At 41.1% G+C, this 19417-nt stretch overlaps 1 protein-coding gene across 3 annotated transcripts in view; it reads left to right on the top strand.

The window, feature by feature from the left end:
• ZNF169 (zinc finger protein 169) overlaps positions 1 to 14197 on the top strand; it is a 38508-nt gene extending 24311 nt beyond the window's left edge. For 2 of the 3 annotated variants that reach the window (XM_066368354.1, XM_066368355.1), the window contains exons 3-5: positions 303 to 429; positions 914 to 1009; positions 11022 to 14197. In XM_066368354.1, the coding sequence (XP_066224451.1) occupies positions 303 to 429; positions 914 to 1009; positions 11022 to 12547 (1749 nt within the window). In that variant the 3' untranslated portion in view covers positions 12548 to 14197. The remainder of the gene's footprint in view (positions 1 to 302; positions 430 to 913; positions 1010 to 11021) is intronic. The other variant, XM_066368356.1, reaches the window with a different exon arrangement.
• Positions 14198 to 19417: the final 5220 nt, after the last annotated feature.

Below are 19417 nucleotides of genomic sequence, written 5' to 3'. Positions count from 1 at the left end.
CAATTCAACACTCTATCCATTGCGCCACCGCCTGGTCAGGCCAAGCTGTGCTTTTGACAGTGCCGTAGAGATCAACAGAGCAGAACGGAGAACTTCTAAGTAGCCTGACCAGCAATGTGGGCAGGAAGTTTATAATGTTGAACTGCTGGCCCCAGGCTTTAGGATAAAAAAGCAAGACGTGTAGATTTCATCTAGGGGCCTCTCACCAGCCTTCTTGTGCCTCCACCAGGGTTAGCAGCTTTGGTAAAGGTGGTTAGTGGGTGTGCTGGCTCCTGGCTGAGCAGGATGTGTTTCTGCTACAGGCATTAATGGCCTTCGGAGATGTAGCTGTGGCCTTCACCGAGAGGGAGTGGAAGCTATTAAGCCCAGCCCAGAGGACCCTGTACCGGGACGTAATGCTGGAGAACTACAGCCACTTGGTGTCGCTGGGTAAGGACCGCCCTGCTCAGGTCATGGACTCTGCTTATGGGCATTTCAGGATTTAGGCAGCAATCTCCAGGCTTTTGGCTGAAAAAGAAAAATCCCCCCCCCCCAGGTCCCTCCGAAAATGTCTGGATTGTATAGATTCAAAGCTAGTGAAGTTATTTATGTGTCTGTATTGGTGTCTTACTGCATATCATTCCACGAAGTGACTATTTCAGGCCTTTTTGAGATCTGGCCCTTCCTCCCAAGAGACTGCTTCAAATGAGGGAATGTTGTCTTCACTCAAGCGCAGGGAGAAGCAGTGTGCTGCCTTTAGGTTCAGGAGGGCCCCCTCCCCTAGTCATTCCTAATTAGCATTCAGAGGGCACCTTTGCCCTCCTCTGTGCTTCCTTCCCCCTTCTGGGTTATTGCATTCACCAGCTGACTGAGTCTCTGATAGCCTTTTAGTCCTCTAACCCAAGGTCACCTTGGTTTCTTTTCCTGTGAGTAGGACTTGCCTTTTCCAAACCAAAACTCATCACACAACTGGAGCAAGAGGACGAGCCCTGGAGAGAGGAGAGTGAATATCTTGTGGACCTTTGTCGAGGTGAGTGGGAAGTACCAGGCGGACACAGAGACAGGCAAATGAGCGGTTCAGCAGGTGAGGGAGGGGAAGCATCTGTCCGCTCCTGGGGGTGGCTCTTCTCTAGGCCTTCCTTCCATGCCATCCTGCTCACCCCATAGAGGGCCTTCCTGGCACATGTCCTCCTCCCTCCCCCGGGGAGCCTCACTCTGCTCTCTGTCCCTCCTCCAGCACATCTAGGATCTCCCTATTCTTGGGGTTCTTTTGGTGGGCCTGGTCTTCAACACAGTACTTATCCTCTAAGCCTAAGTCATCTGCCCCTGCTCCATACTGTCCAGTTTCTATCTTAACCTGCTAACATATTTATGAAGGGCATCGGTTCTAGCCCTTCAATTCCCATAACTTTGTTTTTAATTTTTTTTTTTCCAGAGACAGAGAGAGAGTCAGAGAGAGGGATAGACAGGGACAGACAGACAGGAACGGAGAGATGAGAAGCATCAATTATTAGTTTTTCGTTGTGCATTGCGACACCTTAGTTGTTCATTGATTGCTTTCTCATATGTGCCTTGACCGTGGGCCCTCAGCAGACCAAGCAACCCCTTGCTCGAGCCAGCGACCTTGGGTCCAAGCTGGTGAGCTTCTGCTCAAACCAGATGAGCACGCGCTCAAGCTGGGACCTCGGGGGTCTCGAACCTGGGTCCTTCCGCATCCCAGTCCGGCACTCTATCCACTGCGCCACTGCCTGGTCAGGCTGTTTTTTAATTTTATGGTGGATTTTTAAAGATTACAATAGGGCATGAAGAATTAAGCAGTGAGTGCCGATGTGTATTCCCTGGAGCCTAATAGAACATTGTACGCCCAGGTAACAGCCTGGCGTACCATCCCAGGTTGTGTCTGGCTCCTCCATCCTGCCCTTGAAGGTCCTATTTCTGCATTAGCGCCCCCATGACTGTCCATATTCTTTTTTTCCATTTGATGGTCCTCCAACCATATAGATTGTTGTTTTGCATGTCTGTAAACTTCTCACATGGAATCATCATGTACACATCCTTCTGGAACATGCTGTTTCACCAACTCACCCTGAGATTCTTGTTACAATGTGTAGGTTTAGTCTGTACCTTTTAAAACTCTTACATGATATGACATTCTATTTTAGTGCTGTTAAAGTATCAATTCCTCCTTTTGGAGATAAAATTTATTTCTAAGTTTTGACTGGTGTTTCCTTGGAAAGACGAGCAAGAGTTTCTCCAGATCCTACCAAGGAACAGTAGCTGACTCATAGGCATGAGTGACCTTAACCTGATTCATGTTGTGCCATATTGTGTTCTGAAGCTATGATGCCACTCCATACCCCAGCAGCACTGTTTAGAGCTCTCCATGTCCTTACCAATACTAGGTAGTGTAAGGCCTCGTTTCTACCCATGTATCTGGTCTGCGTTGAAATCTTAAGGGGCTTTTGCTTTCCTGTGAGCATGAGCATCTTTTCCTATATTCATTAGCCACTTGCTGTTTCCTATTCTGTGATGTGACTGATCAAGGTGTTTCCCTTAAGGATAAATTTTTCCATGGCTTATCTTATATCATTGTTTTATTTTCAATATCCTGACATTTTATTCTTGTTTTGTTATTTATTTATTTATTTTGCTTTTAAAATACAGCCATGCATCTGGACTCGTACACTTAGCAAATCACTGCTTTTGCCTAATTTTAAAAACAACTATTATGTAAGCTATAATTATGGTATAATAGAAAAATATATCATGGTATAATAGTTAAGGGATAATTCTAAGGTATATTATCAAAGCATAATAAACTACATATATTTAACGTCGCCACCATCCAAAAAAACTAAGCATACTTATCGCCCCGAGTTTCCATGTGCCTCACTGTCCTCCCCCCACCCCATAGCCAGGCGTCCATGATCTGCTTTGTATCATTGCAGGTTTGTTTGCATTTTCTGGAATTCATGTGAATTGAATCATGCAGAATACATAGTGGATTATTTCACTCAACATAATTACTGTGAATTTCATCCATAGTGTGTGTACATCTATAGTTCATTTCTTCTCATTGCTGAGCTATATTTCATTATATAGATACCACAATTTATTTATTCCTGTTAAAGACTGGGTAATCTCCAGTTCTGACAAATGCAAATAAAGGTGTATGCATGTCATGACAAGTCTTCGTGTGGACATATGCTTTAATTTCTTTTGGATAATACTTGGGACTGGACTGGCTGAGTTGTATGATACAGTGTGTAACTTTTTACTAACCTCACAAACTGTTTTCCCAAGTGGCTGCACCATTTCACGTTCCCAGCAGTACTGTTCCCGAGTCCCGGATGCTCCACATCTTTGTCAACACTTGGTGTTATTTTAATTTTAGATGTTCTCATAGCTGCGTGGTGGCATCTTCCTGTGGTTTTACTTGACATTCTCCTAATGACTGATGATGTTGAGGATCCTTCCATGGGCTTATTTGCCATTTCTATATCTTCTTGGGTGAAATGCCTTCTCAAATTTTCTCCCATTTAAAAATTTGATTTATATTTTTCTTAATGAATTTTGAAAATTCTTCATATATTCTATAGAGAAGTCCAAGATCAGATATTTGATTTACAAATATTTTCTCTGTGGCTTGAGTTTTATTATCTCTTTTTTTCCCCCCAAAGGCCATTTCTTTCTTTTTTATAATTTTTTTTCTTTTTTAGATTTTATTTATTCATTTTTAGAGAGAGAAGGAAGAGAGAGAGAAAGTGAGGGGAGGAGAGCAGGAAACATCAACTCCCATACGTGCCTTGACCGGGCAAGCCCAGGGTTTCGAACCTGAGACCTTAGTGTTCCAGGTCGATGCTTTATCCACTGCACCACCACAGGTCAGGCTATTGTAGCTTTATAATATGTCTAGAACTTAGTATCAATCCTCCAACCTCTTTTTTTCTTTCAAGTTGCTTCAGTTATTCAAAATTCTTTGCATTTTTCTTATGGATTTCAGAATGAGCCTGCTAACTTTCACACAAAAAACCTGCTGGAATTTAATTGGGGTTGAGTTGAATCTGCATCAGTATGGGGAGGATTTACATGTAAATAATACTGTGCCATCCTATTCATGAACACAGTCTATTGCTCCATTTTTATGGGACTTCTTAATTTTTCTTAGCATTGTTTTGTAATTTTTATATACAGGTCTTATGCGTCTCTTGTTAGATTTACACCTCTGTGTTTCATATTTTTGATGCTATTTAAATTAAGCTATATTTAAATACCACTTTTCAATTGTTTGTTGCTAGTACGTAGGAAAACAATTAATTTATGGATAAGTATAGTTTCCTTCTTTCTTTCCACTCAGTATATATTTAACTTCTTTTTTTTGCCTCATTGCACAGTCAGGTTATCTAGAGCAATGATGGATTTACACGGTGAGAGTGGACATCCTTTCCTTGTTCCTGATCTCATGGGGAATGCTTTCCTCCTCGATAGAGGTTGCATAGCTGCCCTCTATCAGCTTGCCAAACGTCTCTCTTAGGCCTTGCTTGATGAGATGTAATTTAATCATTTCAGGAGTGTTACATAAAAGAAACCATTTTGTGTGTTACCTTTGGGATTGCCTTTTCTCATTCAGCATAATTCTCTTTAGATTTCATCCAAACTGTTGCATGTATCAGTATCAACATTTCCTTCCTTTTATTGCTGAGTAGTATTCCAGGGTATGAATGTATCATTTTGTTAAACCTTTCACCCTCCTAGGGACATTTGGATTATTTACAGTTATGGACATTTGTGTGCAGTTTTTTATTTGAACATAAGGTTTTCATTTCTGGGCTAAATGCCCAAGAGTGTAGTTGTTGCATCACACAGTAAATTCATGTTTAGTGTTGTAAAAAGCGCCAAGCCCACCGGTAGGATGGCTTTGCCATCTTACATTTCTACTAGCAAATGTTTCCATTCTCCAATTTCTTTGCATTCTTGTCAGTATTTGGTGTTCGCATTGTTTTTTATTTTGACCATTCTGACAGATTTCTAGCAGTATCTCCTTAGTTGGTAAGACTGAGGTGAGTGCAGACAGTTCTTCTCAGGGAGAACTGGGCAGCTGAGCACACCCAAGTACAGGCAGTGTTTTGAGGCTTTCCTCTCTTTGAGAAAGACACTGGTGTTCTCCCTGTGAGTGGGGAGAGTTTAGGGGCCCTGTCATGGGTGGCTGTTGGCTGTCCTTTTGTGCGATCAACACGGCATGTCAATGAATGAGCATCTGCTCATTCTCCTCACACAAACTCTGAGTGGTTAAAAGGTGTGACTGTGTGTTAAGATCTGATCTGACCATCAAATGGTTTTGGCAAAGGTGACCTAACAAGCGTTGAGAGGAAAGTGACAGTCTCCTCCTGTCTGTTTAGGTTCTCTACCTGTTTTTAAATTGGATTGCTTGTTTGGAGTTGAGGTGTATGAGTTCTTTATATATATTGGATATTAACCCCTTGCTGGAGTTGTTGTTTGCAAATATCTCCCATTCGGTTTGTTGCCTTTTTATTTTGTTGGTGGTTTCTTTTGCTGTGCAAAAACTTTTTAGTTTGAGATAGTCCCATTCATTTATTTTGCCTTTACTTCCCTTGCCTGTGGGGTCAAATTTATAACATGTTCTCTACAACCAAAGTCCATAAGTTTAGTATCTATGTTTTCTTCTATGTAATTTATTGTTTCAGATCTTATATTTAGGTATTTGATCCATTTTGAATTAATTTTTGTTCAGGGGGATGAGGTGTAGTCAAGTCTCATTCTTTTGTATGTGGCTTTCTAATTTTCCCGGCACCAATTTATTTTTTAATTTTTTGTTTATTTGATTTTAAAGAAAGGACCGGGGGCTCAGGGGGAGTAACATTGATTTGTTGTTCCACTTATTTTTGCATTCATTGGTTGATTCTTGTTGTGCCCTGACTGGATATTGAACCCACAACCGTCTACGGCCATACCACCCTGAACGTGCCCGATCTCGTCTGATCTCAGAAGCTAAGCAGGGTCGGGCCTGGTTAGTACTTGGATGGGAGAACCCACAACCTTGGTGTATCAAGATGATGCTCTACTTGGCTACACAGGCCAGGGTACCATTTATTGAAAAGGCTTTCTTTTCTCTATTTTATGGTTTTGACTCCTTTGTCAAAAATTATTTGCCCATATACATGTGGTTTCATTTCTGGTCTCTCAGTTGTATTCCATTGGTCTCTGTGTGTGTTTTTCTGCCAATACTAGGCTGTTTTCTTTATCATTACTCTGTAGTATTATTTGAAGTCAGGTAGTGTGATACCCCTGGCTTCATTCTTTTTTCTCAGGATTGCTTTGGTTATTTGGGATCTTTTCTGGTTCCAAAAAATAAAAATCTGATGATGTTTTTGTTCTATTTCTTTAAAAATTACATTGGGATTTTGATGGGGATTGCATTATATCTGTATATTGATTCTTGCAATCCATGAACATGGACTATCTTTATATTTCATTGTTTTTTTAAAATCTCTTTTAATATGTTTTATAGTTTTCAGTATATGGCTCCTTCACTTCTCTTGTTAAGTTTGTTTGTTTATTTATTTATTTATTTATTGTGACAGAGACAGAGTGGGAGTCAGAGAGAGGGACAGATAGGGACAGACAGGCAGGAATGGAGAAAGATGAGAAGTATTAATTCTTCATTGTGGTCTTTAGTTGTTCATTGACTGCTTTCTCATATGTGCCTTGAGTAGGGGGCTGTAGCAGAGTGAGTGACCCCTTGCTCAAGCCAGAAACCTTGGGCTCAAGTCAGCGATCTTGGGCTTCAAGCCAGTGACCTTTGGGCTCAAGCCAGTGACCATAGGGTCATGTCTATGATCCCATGCTCAAGCCAATGACCCCACACTCAAACTGGTGAGCCTGCACTCAAGCCAGATGAGCCCACACTCAAGCCAATGACCTCAGGGTTTCAAATCTGGGTCCTCTGCATCCCAGTTCAATCCTCTATCCACTGTGCCACCACCTGGTCAGGCATTAAGTTTATTCTTAGGTAATTTATTCTTTTTGTTGCAATTGCAAAAGGAATTGCTTTCTTCATTTATTTTTCTGAAATTTCAATATTAGTATATAGGAAAGCAGTTGATCTTTGTAAATTGATTTTATATCTATAACTTGACTGTATTTGTTTATTGTTTCTAATAGTTTTTTTTGGTGAAGTCTTTAGGATTTTCTATATATAGAATAATTTCATCTGCAAAATGAAGTAAAGTTCTTTTACTTCTTTATTCCCATTTTGGATACCTTTTATTTCTTTCTCTTGCCTGATTGCTCTGGCTAGGAATTCCCAAACTATGTTGAAGAGTGGAGAGAATTGGGCATCCTTGTCTTGTTCCTGATTTTAGATGAAAAGCTTCCAGTTTTTCACCATTTAGTATGATAGTGGCCGATGGTTTGTCATATATGGCCTTTATTATGTTGAAGTACATTCCTTCTATACCCATTTTGAGTGTTTTAATCATAAATAGATGTAGTACCTTATCAAAAATTTTTTGTATTTCTTGATAAGATCATATGATTTTTATCCATTGTTTTGTTAATGTGATGTATTACATTGATCAATTTTTCTATGATGAACTATCCTTATGCCCCTGGAATGAATCCTAGTTTTTCTTGATGTGCACTGCTCACAAAAATTAGGGGATATTTTATAGCTTCATATTCATTTTGAAATATTCCCTAATTCTGCCCACAAAAATTAGGGGATATTTTATCACTTCACATTCATTTTGAAATATCCCCTAATTTTTGTGAGCAGTATATTATGTTTTTAATGTATTGTTGATTTGATTTGTATTTTGTTGGATTTTTGCATCAGTATTAATCAGAGACAAGAAACAGGTGCGGGGGGGCATCCATTTACCTATTTGTTATTCTGCTTAGTTTTGCATTATTTGTGCATTCATTGGTTGCCTCTTCTGTGTGCCCTGACCAGGGATGGAACCTGCAACCTTGGTGTATAGGGACGATGCTTTAAATAGCTGAGTGACCCAGCCATGGCCTGTAGTGGGGGGTTTTTTTTAGTGTCGTCCTTGCCAGGTTTGGGTACCAGGCTTATGTTGGCCTCATAAAATGTTTTAGGGAGGCCTGACCTGTGGTGGTGCAGTGGATAAAGCGTCGACCTGGAAATGCTGAGGTTGCCGGTTCGAAACCCTGGGCTTGCCTGGTTAAGGCACATATGGGAGTTGATGCTTCCAGCTCCTCCCCCCCCTTCTCTCTCTCTGTCTCTCCTCTCTCTCTCTCCCTCTGTCTCTCCCTCTCCTCTCTAAAATGAATAAATAAAAAAAATTTAATAAAATGTTTTAGGGAGGATTGCCTCTTTTTCAGTATAGTCTTTCATAGTATTCTAGTATGATCCTTTGTGTATCTCTGATATCTGTGATAATTTATCCTCTTTTATTTCTGATTTTGTTTATATGAGTCTTTTCTCTTTTTACCTTAGTCAATCTAGCCAGTAGTTTGTTTATTTTATTAATCTTTTCAACAAACCAACTCTTTATTGTATTAATTGTTTGTATATCTTTTTGCTCTCTGTTTCATTCAGTTCTCTAATTTTTATTATTTTCTTCTAATGATTTTGGATTGCTTTTCTTCTTTTCTAGTTCTTTAAGATGTAATGTTAGGTTGTGTAATTGGGATTTCTCATTTCTTGAAATAAACCTGTAATATGTTTCCCTTTTATTACTGCTTTCGCTGCATCCTATAAGTTTTGATATGTCGTGTTGTCATTGTCATTTGTCTATATATCTTTTGATCTCTGCTTTCATTTCTTCTTTTACCCAGTCATTTTTTAGTAGTATGTTGTTTAATCTCCACATATTTGTGGGTTTATTTATGAGTTGTTCTATTATTATTATTTTGCAATTGATTTTTAATTTGAAAGCATTGTGGTCAGAGAATATGGTTGGTATGATTTCAGTCTTCTTAAATTTGTTGAAGTGAGTTTTGAGACCCAGTGTGTAGTCTATTCTTGAAAATGTTTCATCTGCACTGGAGAAGAATGTATTATTTGATGTTGAGAGGAAAAACTCTGGAAATGTCAGTTCTGTCTATTTGATCTAATGTGTCGTTTAAGGCTGATATTTCTTTATTGATTCTCTGTTTGGATGATCTATCTCGAGCTGTCTTTATCAGTAAAGTATTTAGATCTCTATGATTTTTTTTTGTCATTTTTTCCCTTTAGTTCTATTAGTATACTGTTCACAAAAATTAGGAGATAATTCAAAACGAATATGAAGCTGTAATTTTTGTGATCAGAATTAGGGGATATTTCAAAATAAATATGAAGTGATAAAATATACCCTAATTTTTTAATCAGAATTAGGGGATATTTCAAAATGGATATGAAGTGATTAAATATCCCCTACTTTTTTGTGAGCAGTATAGTTGCTTTATATATATATATATATATATATTAGTGCTTCCTGATTGGGTGCATATATATTGAGAAGTGTTACCTTGTTGATGTAGTGTCCCTCTTTGTCTCGTTACAGTTGTTATCTTTAAATCTATTTTGTCAGATATAAGTATGCTACACCTGCTTTTCTGTGGGCACTATTTGCTTGGAGAATCATTTTCCGTCCTTTCACTTTGAGTCTACCTTTGTCTTTGCAGGTTAGATGTGCCTCCTGAAGGCAGCCATATAGTTGGATGTTGTTTTTTGATCCAATCTGCTACTCTGCCTCTTTATTGGTGAATTCAGACCATTGTTGATGTATGAGATTCCCTATAGCCATTTTATGTTTTGTTTTTTTTCTAGTAGCTCTGTGTCTCCATTGGTTCTTTTCCTTTGTGTTTCTCTTTGTTGTTTTTGTTTGGTGTATTCCATCCTCTTTTCCTGTTTCCCCTGTTTTTAAGATATGTCTCAGTTTCGGGTTTGTTGTTTATGGTTACCATTACGTTTATGAAAAAATGTGTATTTAGTATTCCTTTCACTTTTGAATGCATCTGATCTCCATCCTTCTTTGCAATTTCAGACTTTAATCCCCACCCCACCCCTTTTTTTGCACAAATTATCCCTGTTAATGCTATAGGTTTGTTGGTGATCTTACTCAGAGTTTTGTGACCTATTATTCTTTGTTTTAGGTAGAATAACCCTCTTAAGTATTTCCTGAAATAGAGGCCTTCTGGTGATAAATTTCATCAGCTTCTGTATATCTGGAAAGTCTATTTCTCCTTCATATCTAAAGGATAGCTTTGCTGTAGATATTATTCTTGACTGGTTATTTCTCTCTTTCAGTACTTTGAATATTTGGTTCCATTCTCTTCTAGTTTGTAGAGTTTCTGCTGAAAATTCTGATAACCTAATATGCTTTCCTTTACAGGTCACTTTCTTCATTTCCCTGGCTGCATTGAGAATTCTTTCTTTTCATTAATTTTTGACAGTTTTAATTTTTTTTTTAATTTTTTTTTTTTGTATTTTTATGAAGCTGGAAACGGGGATAGACAGACTCCCGCATGCGCCGGACTGGGATCCACCCGGCACGCCCACCAGGGGGCAACGCTTTGCCCACCAGGGGGCGATGCTCTGCCCCTCCGGGGCTTTGCTCTGTCGCGACCAGAGCCACTCTAGTGCCTGGGGCAGAGGCCAAGGAGCCATCCCCAGTGCCTGGGCCATCTTTGCTCCAATGGAGCCTCGCTGCGGGAGGGGAAGAGAGAGACAGAGAGGAAGGAGAGGGGGAGGGGTGGAGAAGCAGATGGGCGCCTCTCCTGTGTGCCCTGGCCGGGAATCGAACCCAGGACTTCTGCACGCCAGGCCAACGCTCTACCACTGAGCCAACCAGCCAGGGCCTAAATTTTTGACAGTTTTAATACAACGTGCCTTGGAGAAGGCCTTTTTGGGTTGTGGTGGTTAGGTGTTCTGTTTGCTTCTTGGATTTGAGGATCTAGCTCTTTCCATAGGTTTGGGAAGGACTCTTGTTGTGAACATCTGAGGAAGGACTTCTGGGTAAGTTTAACTGTCCACAACGGGCCCGTGGTGATTCTGACAGTGACTCTCTCTCCAGCAGAATCAAGGACAGAATTCCAGCCCAGTCTCTCCAGCCTGGTGGCCTTTTCTTCTGGTCCACAGTTCCTCAGACAATATGTGCCATGTGGTCACCCCCCTCAGATATTCCCAAGATCATCTGTAGGAAGCCACTCCCCATGGGAAGCTTCACGCTGCTTGAGTGAAGTAGCAGAAGATGGAGAGAGAGGCGGCCCTGGCACCGTGTTCAGGAGGCTGCAGCTGAGTGGAACTTCAGTTGTGTCCCTTGGCCTGTTTCAAGGTCAGCCAGTGGACAGGGTGGAAGGCAACAGAGGTGGAAAAATAGACCAGAGGATGGATCCTGTGGGGGAAGACTGCTCAGAATCTGGAGCAGTTGTGTGTGAAAAATATAGACTAGGACATAGCACAAACTCAAGCCTCCAGAAGCATCATGTGTGTCCTGAGTGTGGCAGAGGTTTCTGCCAGCGGTCTGACCTCCTCAAGCACCAGAGGATGCACACAGGGGAAAAGCCTTATAGTTGTGGGGAGTGTGGGCGTGGCTTTGGCCGGAAGTCCTCTCTCACTATACACCAGAGGAAACACTCCGGGGAGAAGCCGTACGTCTGCAGGGAATGTGGGCGACACTTCAGGTATACATCCTCACTCACCAACCACAAGAGGATACACTCCGGAGAGAGGCCCTTTGTGTGTCAGGAGTGTGGGCGCGGCTTTCGCCAGAAGATCGCCCTGGTCCTGCACCAGAGGACACACTTGCAAGAGAAGCCCTTCGTGTGTCCTGAGTGTGGGAGAGGCTTCTGCCAGAAGGCATCCCTCCTGCAACACCGGAGCTCACATTCTGGTGAGAGGCCTTTCTTGTGTCTAGAGTGTGGGCGTGGCTTCAGGCAGCAGTCCCTGCTCCTCATCCACCAAGTCACACACTCAGGGGAGAAGCCTTACGTCTGTGCTGACTGTGGGCACAGCTTTGGCCAGAATGCCACCCTCATCAGACACCAGAGGACGCACACAGGAGAGAAGCCTTACCTGTGCTCTGAGTGTGGGCGTGGCTTTCGTCAGAAGGTCGCCCTCATGGGACACCAGAGGACTCACACAGGGGAGAAGCCCTACCTATGCCCTGAGTGTGGGCGGGGCTTCGGTCACAAGGTCACCCTCATCAGACACCAGAGGACACACACAGGAGAGAAACCTTACATGTGCTCTGAGTGTGGCCGCAACTTTGGCTTCAAGTCACTCCTCACCAGACACCAGAGGACACATTTAAGGGAAAAGTCTGATGGGTATGGAGTGTGTGAGCAAAGACTCAGCCAGAAATCTGACCTCACCTCTGACCAGAGGACACACTCAGGAGAGAAGCCATGTGTGTGTGCTGAGTGTGGGCGTGGCTTTGGCTTCAAGTCAGCGCTGATCCGACACCAGCGGACCCACTCGGGAGAGAAGCCATATGTGTGCAGGGAGTGTGGCCGTGGCTTTAGCCAGAAGTCTCACCTCCACAGACACAGGAGGACCAAGTCTGGCCACCACCCCCTGCCACAAGAGCTGTTCTCCTGACCTTTCTTTTCCTTTCACCATGAGTCTGAAAATGGCAGAAACCACTAGGAAGTATTTCCCTTTTCTCAAATGTAGTGGAAAAAAATATTGCATTCTTTCAGTGATAAGATAGTTGATTTATGGTTTATCTCCTGCAGTAGAAATAAGTTATAATTTGCTAGGCCTGCCATAATAAAGTACTACAGACTTGGTACCTTAAAGAACAGAAACTTCTTTTTTTTCCATTTTTGAGACTACAAGTCCAAGATCAATGTGTGAGCAGTTTGGCTTCTGCTGGAAAGCTTGCAGGTGTGACTGCCTTCTTGCTGTGTTCTCCTGAGGCCTTGTTTCTGTATGTGTGCCTTCCTGGTATCTCTCCCTCTCATCCTGGCACCAGCCATATTGCATTAGGCACCTTATAACATTCACTTTTCAAAGACCCTGTCATCAAATAAATCCCATTGTAGGTTATGGCTTCAACATATGAATTTAGAGGAAGAACTCAGCCCATAACACTCGGCTCTCTGGATATCTAGTCCCCCTAAATGCACATTCTTCTCACATGCAAATTACATTCACCCATCTTAAAACCCTCCAAATCTTAACACATTCCAATATCAACTCATGACAGGATCTCACCTAAATCAAGCATGAATGACACTAGAAATATGTTTCACCCTTAGGCAGAATTACTTTTCAGTTGTGAACCTGTAAACCAGACGAGTTATTTGCTTCTAAAATAAAAGGTGGGACAGGCCTAGAATTCCCGTTCCCGTTCCAAAAGTGGAGAAAAGAAATGAATGATGGTCCCAAACAGGTTACAAACCTTCCAAGGCAGATTCTGTTATATTTGAGGCTCAAGAACAATCTTTGGTTGGCTCCTCTGCCCTTGGCCCACTGGGGTGGTGGCGGTGGTGCTAGACCCACCAGGACTATGAACAGACACACTGGCCCCCAGACTTTTACTCTCTGGGCTGACTGTGGGACTAGCAGACCTGCTCATCTCTGTTTTACCTTTGGGGTCATTCATCCTTCTTCTTGATGGGTAACACATGTTTGCAGTTGGATAGAGATATTCTCATTCTCGTAGAATGCCTTCATTTTTTTCACATGTGCGTCACCATTAACCCAGCCTGTCAGAGTTTCTGCTGAGATAGTTGATGTGTCCCAAATTAATCTTGTTATCAAATGATTGTCTAGCAACACGGTGGTGTTCTTTCCAGAACGTGCTGTCTTATTTTTTGCAATACGGATAGGCTGAGAATTCCCAAATCTTAAAGTTTTGGTTCCTTTTTAAGAGTTCCTTCACTTCATCTCTCTACTCTCACATTTCACTATAAGAAGCAAGAAGAAACCAGCCTGCACCTTCAATACCCTGTTTAGTAATCTCCTCACCTAATATTTGTCACTTTTGCCCTCTGGATTTCCAAAACTGACATGGCCAGTAATGAACTCCTGCTGTAAACATGTTCTGACCTTTCCTTTCCCCGTGAGTGTGAAGATGGCAGAAATCACTACGAAGTACGTGTTCTGCTCTCCTGAACTGCAATGCAGGAAACACTGTGTTGCTTTCAGGGTTAATGAGAGAGTTCGTTTATGGTTTACTCTTTAAGCAGCAGTCCTCTGTATTATATTTCCTTTTATTTTAATAAATTCCTTTACAAAGCTGCACACCTGTCTGTGTACCTCATTCTGTCAAAAACCTTAAGATATTCAACCTTTTGAGAGACATGGGAACATCACTCTGTTCTGGACTCTGGTCCTATAAAGACAAGTATTATAATGGCACTCATCCTCACCCCATTCTAAGTCCTCCAACAGTCCTATGAGATCCCCAAGCCACACACTCAGCCTACCCCAGTGGCAGCTTGGAAGTTATCTATTAATACCTGTCCTGGCAGCCCGAGGCCCCATCCCACCAGCTCCGACTACATGTCAGTGACCGAGCACAAGGACTCAGGGCTTTCAGCCACAACCTTTCCTGGTCTTAAGAGTCCAGAGCACACACCTTTATGTCCAGGCAAGGCACTGCCCCTTTAGCCACTGCCCCTTTTGCTCTCTAATCCTCAGAGCCTAACAGTTACCCAGCCAGGAGGCCATGTCACGTTGCTTTGAGCACTGAGCAGTCAGCAGTACAGTACTTTCCCCCATGCCCATATGCTTTCCTGGCTTAAAACCCAGAGATGATAAAAGATTATTAGTAAAGTTTAACACAAAAACAATTTTTTTTTTTGACAGAGAGAGGGACAGATAGGGACAAACAGGAAGGGAGAGAGATAGAGATGAGAAGTATCAATTCTTTGTTGTAGCACCTTAGTCATTCAATGATTGCTTTCTTATATGTGCCTTGACTGGGGGTTCCAGCCGAGCCAGTGACCCCTTGCTCAAGCCAGTGACCCTGGGCTTCAAACCAGTGACCATGGGGTCATGTCTGTGATCCCACACTCAAGCTAGTGACCTTGCACTCAAGCTGGTGAGCCTATGCTCAAGCTGGATGAGCCGCACTCAAGCTGGCAACCTCAGGGTTTGAACCTAGGTCCTCTGCATCCCAGTCTAACACTCTATCCACTGTGCCACTGCCTGGTCAGGCCAAAAACAAAATTTTGCATGGCACAAAATACCATGAATAATATCAAAAGACAAATGACTGAAAGAAAAATGTATAACACATCAACATATTTCACAGACAAAGGGTTAAATCCCCACTTTATAGAAACTTTTAAAAATCAAGAGGAAAAGACCAAAAGTTCTGTATAAAATTGAGCAAGAAACATGCTCAGTTTACCAAAAGAGGCATAAATAAGTAGAATGATGTTTAACTTCACTCAGGATAAGAGAAACATAAATTACAGCTTCACTGAGACACTATTTCTCACTCGTCAGCTAGGTGGAAATTTAACAGCAGTACTATGTATTCATTGGGCCATGAGGAAACAGCCATTTTCATCCTTTGTTGGTGGGAATACAGAATGCTAAAGCCTTTTAGAGGGTAATGTGGCAATATTTAAACTGTTTACATGTGCCTGGCAACACAGCAAGCATGCTTCTAAGAATCTATCCTGAAGGGTTACCGGCAGTTTTATGAATATACCCATGCACCTACCTATTTTTCATAGCATTACTTATAGTTCCAAAATGTTGAATCTGGCTTGTATATTTAAGCATATGAACTGAAGCATATGCACAATGGAGTCAAATGTGGCTGAGAAAAACACAGGAAGATGCTACGGAGGAAATGTTACTAAAGGAAAAGAGCCAAGTGCCATAAGCATATACAATTAGTTACCTTTTTAAGAAAGAAGGGAAAATAATGAGTATACTATTTTATTAATTAATTAATTTGTTTGTTTATTTTGGTGACAGATGGAGAAAGAGAGAGAGGGACAGATAGGTACAGACAGGAAGGGAGAGAGATGAGAAGCATCAATTCTTCATTGCGACTCTTTTGTTTCCTTAGTTGTTTATTGATTTGATTGCTTTCTCATATGTGCCTGGACGGGGGTGGGGGAGGGCTACAGCAGAGCAAGTGATCTCTTGCTCCAGCCAGTGACCTTGGGCTCAAGCCAGTGACCTTGGGCTTCAAGTCAGCGACCATGGGGTTGTGTCTATGATACCACGCTCAAGCCAGCAACCCCACGCTCAAGCTGGTGACCTTGGGGTTTTGAACCTGAAACCTTTGTGTCCCAGTCCAATGCTCTATCCACTGCACCACCACCTGGTCAGGCTATAGTATTTTACTGTATATCCTTGGTCTTGGAAATTTTGGAATTTGAGTAAAGCAGATTACTCTCCATAATCTGGGTGGTCTTCATCAAACCAGTTGAAGGCCTCAATAGAACAAAGACTGTGACAATAGTGACCATAGGACTGTGGATTAAATATGTTAATAAATGTAAAGTGCTTATTGTCTAGCACAGAGGAAGTGCTAAATAAATGTTAGCTGTTATTTCAGCTCATAGAACTCCAAATCATGACCCTTGAGTAACATAAATTAAAGGATGCAGTTAGAGAATGTTCTTTTAGCAAAGCTCCATTTCTTCCATGTCTTCATGCAAACTGGTTGGATCAAGTCTGAAATCATCTCTGTTTTCACGGACTACATTGACAATACCAAAACATAATCACAAGGTAACATTTCAGATGTTATCCTGTCACTTCTCCTTATCCTATATTTTGAGTCCCCAGATAAGTAGATAGCTCTTTGATCACATATTTCATTGCCTTATAATAAAGATCTCTAATTTTATTGCCTGGAGTAATTGGATATCCCCTCCTACTTCCTCCATTCAGCCAATTTTAAATATTAGAATATGCATCTTGCAACTCCATTCTCAGGCAAGTCATTCTTTATCAGGAATGCAGAAAAATATGGTTGCAACTTAAACACATCAGAGATTATTTCATCACCTAACAAGATATCCAGTGTTGGAGAGACTGCAGCTCACTCGTGTGATGAAAGACCCACCTAACTTTTTATCATTCTGCTCCATCATATTTGGAAAGTGATTTTTTTTTTTTTTGCTTTGTGTATACATGATTGACCTGAAAAGGACAACAAAATTTGGAAGCAGCCCTGACTGAATCAGAAAACAAGTACTGCCTGACCAGGCGGTGACGCAATGGATAGAGCGTCGGACTGGAATGTGGAGGACCCAGGTTCGAGACCCCGAGGTTGCCAGTTTGAGCATGGGCACATCTGGTTTGAGCAAAAGCTCACCAGCTTGGACCCAAGGTCGCTGGCTCAAGCAAGGGGTTACTCGGTCTGCTGAAGGCCCGCGGTCAAGGCACATAGGAGAAAGCAATCAATGAACAACTATGGTGTCACAATGTGCAACGAACAACTAATGATTGATGCTTCTCATCTCTCCATTCCTGTCTGTCTATCCCTCTCTCTGACTCTCTCTCTGTCTCTGTAAAAAAACAAAACAAAACAAAAAAATAGAAAAGAAAACAAGTACTTTCCCAGAAACCCTCAGCTGATGTCTCATTGACCAGCATTGTGTCCTATTTGGTGGCCAATGCTTAGAACAGAAATAAAAGGGAGACCAAAATCTAAGTAACTAAAGGGAAATACCTGTCATTCTGTCCCTTTGCATTTTGGTTAAAGACAAAGGACACTTGAGGAAAAACTATCTTTAGTTTCCTTGTGGGCCAGCACAAAGTCATTGAGAAGTCCCTGTTAGGAATTTGTGTGAAAAGAACATCTTTCAACAGTGTATAGAATATCCACACAGAAAATCAATAGAGAAACAGTTAACAAGAACAACACTATATACCAAATGAATCTAATAAATACATAGAGAAAATTCTACCCAATCGCAGCATGATACATTGTTCTCAAACACCCATGAAGCTTTCTCCAAGATAAATCACATATTTTGGTCACAAAACAAGCCTTCATAAATTTAGGAGGACTAACTCATACAAAGTATCTCTTATGTCTGCAATGGAATGAAACTAAAAATTAAAAAAACCTGGAAAATTCACAAATATGTGTAAAATAAATAATACACTATTGAGAAACTAATGGGTCAAAGATGAAAAATGAAAGTGAAATTAGAAGATATCTTGAGAAAAATTTAAATGTACCATAACTTATGGAATGCATCAAAAGCTGTTCTATATAGGAAGTTTATCTCAGTTCATTCTTACATTAAGAGAAAGATCTGACATATATAACCTAACTTCACACCTCAAGAAACTAGAAAAGAACAAACTAGTCCAAAGTTAGCAAAGGAAAGGAAATAAACAGTGTAGAAATAGAAACCAGAAAAAGGATAGAGATCAATGATAGAGAAGAGGAAAGGTAAACAGACTCCCACATGTGCCCAGACCAGGATCCACCCAGCAAGCCCACGAGGAGGGCTATTCTCTGCCCATATGGGGCATTGCTCTGTTGCTTAGCAACTGAGCTTTTCTGAGTGCCTGAGGCAAGGCCATGGGCCATCCTTAGTGCCTGGGGCCAACTCACCCCAATTGAGCCATGGCTGCAGGAGAGAAAGAGTGAGAGACAGACAGAGAGAGAAATGAGAGGGAGGGGGGGAGTAGGGAAGCAGATAGGCGCTTCTCCTGTATTCCCTGATTGGGAATTGAACCCGGATATCCACATGCTGGGCCAGTGCTCTACCAGTGAGCCAACTGGCCAGGGCAAAAGTTGGTTTTTTAAAAGATAAACAATATTGACAAAACTTTAGTAACAAAAGAGATAAATTACAATAAACCAAATTGAAATGAAATAGAAGACATTACAACAGATTGCACAAGACAAAAAGGATTGTAAGGGATTATTATAAGCAACTATATGCTATGAAATCAGATAACCTAGAAGAAATGGATATATTCCTAGGAACCTGCAAAGACTAAGTAAAAAATTAAAATTATAAGTAGATCTATAACTAGTTAAGGGGATTAAATCAGTAATCAAAAACCTCTAAACAAAAAAAAAGCCCAATACCAGGTGGTTTCACAGATAAATTCTACCAAACATTTTTAGATGAATTCATGTTGATTCTTCTCAACTATTTTCTTTTTAAGTTAAAATGAGCATATTTACATACTATTCCAGTTATGAAACAGTATATTTACAGTGTCTTAGAAACTCCCATTGCTGTTCCCCAATGCCTCTCACCCTTTCCACAGAGGAGAGATCGATACTTTTAACTGGATACTGGTTGGAAAAACCAAAGAATAGATTTGGGGGAGAAAAGTAAAAACCACTAAATTGCTTTGTTGAATCTAATGCCAGATAAGCAGTTGTATATCTGCATCAGGCTTTCATAAGAAAAGTTCTGTCTAGAATAAAAATATGTGAGTCATTTGTGAGCAGATATTAACTAATGTCCATTGTAGAGTAAAAATATTCATTTGTGGTCATAGTAAAAGCTACATTAG

Source organism: Saccopteryx leptura, chromosome 2 (genome assembly GCF_036850995.1).
Source record: "Saccopteryx leptura isolate mSacLep1 chromosome 2, mSacLep1_pri_phased_curated, whole genome shotgun sequence".
Classification (NCBI taxonomy): domain Eukaryota; kingdom Metazoa; phylum Chordata; class Mammalia; order Chiroptera; family Emballonuridae; genus Saccopteryx; species Saccopteryx leptura.
Note: the sequence above shows the minus strand (reverse complement) of the source record. Positions and strands in the feature narration are given on the sequence as shown.